At 38.3% G+C, this 3749-nt stretch overlaps 1 protein-coding gene across 2 annotated transcripts in view; it reads right to left on the bottom strand.

Annotated features, from left to right (window-relative positions):
• The window catches only part of LOC107088944 (PC4 and SFRS1-interacting protein-like), an 18167-nt gene extending 16177 nt beyond the window's left edge, over window positions 1-1990 (bottom strand). For both annotated transcript variants that reach the window (XM_015381410.1, XM_015381411.1), the window contains exons 1-3: window positions 1833-1990; window positions 616-705; window positions 448-524 (exon numbers count right to left, since the gene is read on the bottom strand). In XM_015381410.1, the coding sequence (XP_015236896.1) occupies window positions 448-524; window positions 616-687 (149 nt within the window). In that variant the 5' untranslated portion in view covers window positions 688-705; window positions 1833-1990. The remainder of the gene's footprint in view (window positions 1-447; window positions 525-615; window positions 706-1832) is intronic.
• Between the last annotated feature and the right edge of the window lie 1759 nt (window positions 1991-3749).

The raw sequence follows: 3749 nt of genomic DNA, 5'->3' as shown, positions 1-3749 counted from the left end.
AAAATGTCAATGGGGATTCTTGTGGACTAGGTATTTAAATAATAATTTTAAAACGATAAGTACGGTAAAAACAGTAAATAAAGTAAGAGTCAATTTGAAATTAACTTTAATTCAGATAAGTTGAGTGAAAACTAAGAGGAAAAGGATGACACAACGAGAAAATTAAAATTACACAGCTGAAACTTTCCAATTCCTTTTAGGCTGCTAAAATTCTTGATAATTTTAATGATAAACCATAAAAGAGACATTTTTTCTAGCAGATGCATTATGTTGATAGATACGTTTTTTAACACAGTTTAGTGAGTCAATCAGTTAGAAACAACTCCTGTATTGGTCACATGACTTTCTGGAAACAACCCGCGCTCAGATACAGTGCTCTATGGGCTCCACGCATGCAGAGAGGCATCGGTGTTGCTGGACCCATCAGGGTAGAGGTTTAGTACTCACGTTTCATGAGTGCCAAAGAAGAAAATAGGATACTTGATGTTTGATGGTTTTACAGCCCCATCTGGTACTTCATCAATCTATAAAAAAAAACAACAAAAACTATAAATGGACGAGTAATTAAAGGTAGTAGGTATACGGTAAGATCTTTGTGAAACATCGTAGATGTACCCTGGCAGGCCAGTGAGGATAACCCTTCATTTTGGCAAAAATAAGGTCACCTGGCTTCCAATCTCGAGCCATGTTTGATGGGAAATCAAGCTGTAAAACAAAACAAAACAAAACACAAAAATTACATCTTCTCTAACCACTTAGACTAGAGTCCAGGCTTTAGACCAACTAATTAAAGACAAATTCAAATCCAAATGACTGACTTCTTGAGATGCTACTAAAACAGGAAACTTGAATGCGTTTTAAATGGATCTCATGGAATCGGTCTGTAATACCGAAGCAGAATAAACCAGTGGTTTTAAATGTTTTCCTAACCTGAAACACTTTAGCATAAGGGCTGCCACAGTCTCCACTTGTTTACAACCTCTAAAAAGTTTCTTCCAAAAGACCAAATGGAAGTTAACTCTATCCCTCTACTAGCTAAAATGTCCCCACAGCCTGATTCTGCCACCACCGTGTTAAACAGCAGGGGAAATCTACTTAGAGCCGACAATGTCTCCCTTTAAACAGCGGCTTTCTTCTCACCACTGATTTTAACAGATGGTTAACACATATTTCCACCTGAGCTTAAGATCTCTACAGCTCCTCCATTGTTGCCATGGGTTACTATGGCTCCTCCTCTAATTGATGCCATCCTTGCAGGGAGGGGGAAATCTTTTGAATAGACTATTTCTCTCAACAAAGGATTATGTTTAGCCAGTCCTCTGCACAGGTCGGCATTGTGAACATTATGACTAATAGTTGTCGTGACAACGGATTAATCCACCTGCGTTCTCTTCCTTTAATAGTCTCTGCATGCCTAGATTGCATTCCAGATGGATGCACATGTCCTGGGATGTGTACATTGTTCAAACTTTTAACAAGATGAAACGTTTGGTGAGATGTTGAAACCTTAGGATATCATTTTAGAAAATTTTGCCCTGCTTCTCCAAAACTTTCCACCCTTGGAGTTTGTTCTTTAATAAACCTCCGAGGCCTCCGCAGAACAGCTGCATTTATACCCCAGGTAATGACGCACAGGTGGAATCAGTTGGAGGCATAGGATATATATAAAAAAGTGTTGCTTACCTAAAAACTCGGTTTATATATCATATAATTAATAACTACGTTGATCTGCAGGATGACGACCAGGACGTAAACGCGAAACGCCACATTACCACGACTTAGCTAGCTTAAAATAAGCACAAAAAGCTAATGAAAGTGTGTGGTTAATTTACCTCCGTTCTGTGCAGACTTGTGGAAAAAAGGAAGGGTATTGGTTGCAGTTGATTAAAGCCTGTATGCGATGTTATTTCACCAATAACACAAAACGCTCCCTTTTCCGCAGAGGCGACGCACGTTTTCCGCTCCCGCGCAGGACGTCGTCGGAATGTACCACTGCTGTGTGGAAACGCGGGGGTGTCTGATTTGACAACATGACAGTACCGCTGCCGTGACTGCATTAAAAGCTGCAATACTTCATAACTTCAACTTTTAGTGACTCTAAAAACATTACTTGTATTTGTTGTATTAATAACGAAGCCATGCAACTGTTAAATATAATTTAATTGCGTAATATTGTGAGACTGCCCTGACAATTTAAAGATCGTGTAATCAAGCAAGATGGGCTACTAGGAACCGGGTTTGTAAACGAGGATGTACCAAGATAACATAGCTTTTGACATCGTGGCTTAAATTAAATTGCCCTTGTAACGCAAAGAGGGAAAACATAAACCTCGGGAATTTAAATATGCATTTGGTCGCAAAGGTATTTCAATGGAAATCATACAAAGCTGTCATTATATTGTAGATACTGGAAGAATCAGAGTAGGAGCTCTGAAGTGTTACATTTTCGGGTCTCCTCTTTGGCAGTGATGCTGATAAATTTTAAAGAGTAGGGCGCTTCTTTCTTGTCTAAAACGTGTAGAATTTGTAACACCTTAAAAACTAAATTGTAAATGAGAATTTAAACATCAACTAATATATTGAACAGATATGGAGATAGGGTAAGAAGCAAAAAAAAAAAAAAAACGAATCCTAAAATAAATATTAATAAAATTGATTTGGCTTATGTCTTTTAGCGCATACTTCTTTAGGTACATACATGGAAAAAAGCTAAGATTATGAACGTTTTGGTCAGTCCGAAAATTCAATAATAATACTTAAAATGACTCAACAATGATAGTAAAAAATAAATAAATTTAACATTAGGCTTTTATTCTATTTGTTACTGCACAGTTCAAAATAAATGCAGTTATTAGAAATTCATTGTTAATCAAAATGATTCACATCAAGATAAAAACTTAAACTTTATAAATAAAATATACGTACACCTTGTTGAAATTAGATTCGTATTTAGTGACCTCTGGTGGTTTAATCTAGCATAACATCTGCAGTCCATAAATCCACTTAAGAGATTTTTGTCCATGTATATAACATAACGTTATATTAGAAAATAGCTGATCATAGCACAATTCTATAGTTGTTTTTTTTTTTGTAGAAATGAAAACAAAGTAAATATCTATATCACAGTGAATTTAATGCAGAGGACTTTGTTTGATCATCTAATTGTGATAAAAAGGATTTGCCTTTTGTAAACTCATACAACTCAGATGCTTTCATAATAATTTCAGCTGTGAAGCATGTCCTGTTGTTACAACACTGCAAATCATGGAGATAAATACGGTAAAGTGTGGCTGTAGTATAAAGACAGCAGACACTGATAGCTGAAGGACAGGTGCATTATCCACTCAGTCCCACAGAGGGGGGCAAGACAGAGAAAAGGCCATTGCAGGGCAAAGGAGGTTGCATGAGACAAAAGGTAAAAACAGACAAAAGGTAAAGATGTAGGTGTGTGAAACTCAGGTTGGTATCCAGGAATAACCACAGGAGCAACCAAGCCCCCTACCCAGCCTGTGAGGTGAGAGACCTCAGCTTTGGATGGCAGCCAGCTTAGAGGGGTTCCTACTTCGACACACGACCGCAGCAGAGGCCAGGGCAGACGTCAGAGGTGAGAGACCTCAGCTTTGGATGGCAGCCAGCTTAGAGGGGTTCCTACTTCGACACACGACCGCAGCAGAGGCCAGGGATGAAGCTATGGAGGGATGACAGGATTGTATATCCTTCACCCCGGCAGACGAGGTTATAACAGAACA

This window comes from Cyprinodon variegatus, unplaced genomic scaffold, assembly GCF_000732505.1.
Source record: "Cyprinodon variegatus isolate N-32 unplaced genomic scaffold, C_variegatus-1.0 Scaffold233, whole genome shotgun sequence".
Lineage (NCBI taxonomy): Eukaryota > Metazoa > Chordata > Actinopteri > Cyprinodontiformes > Cyprinodontidae > Cyprinodon > Cyprinodon variegatus.
Note: the sequence above shows the minus strand (reverse complement) of the source record. Positions and strands in the feature narration are given on the sequence as shown.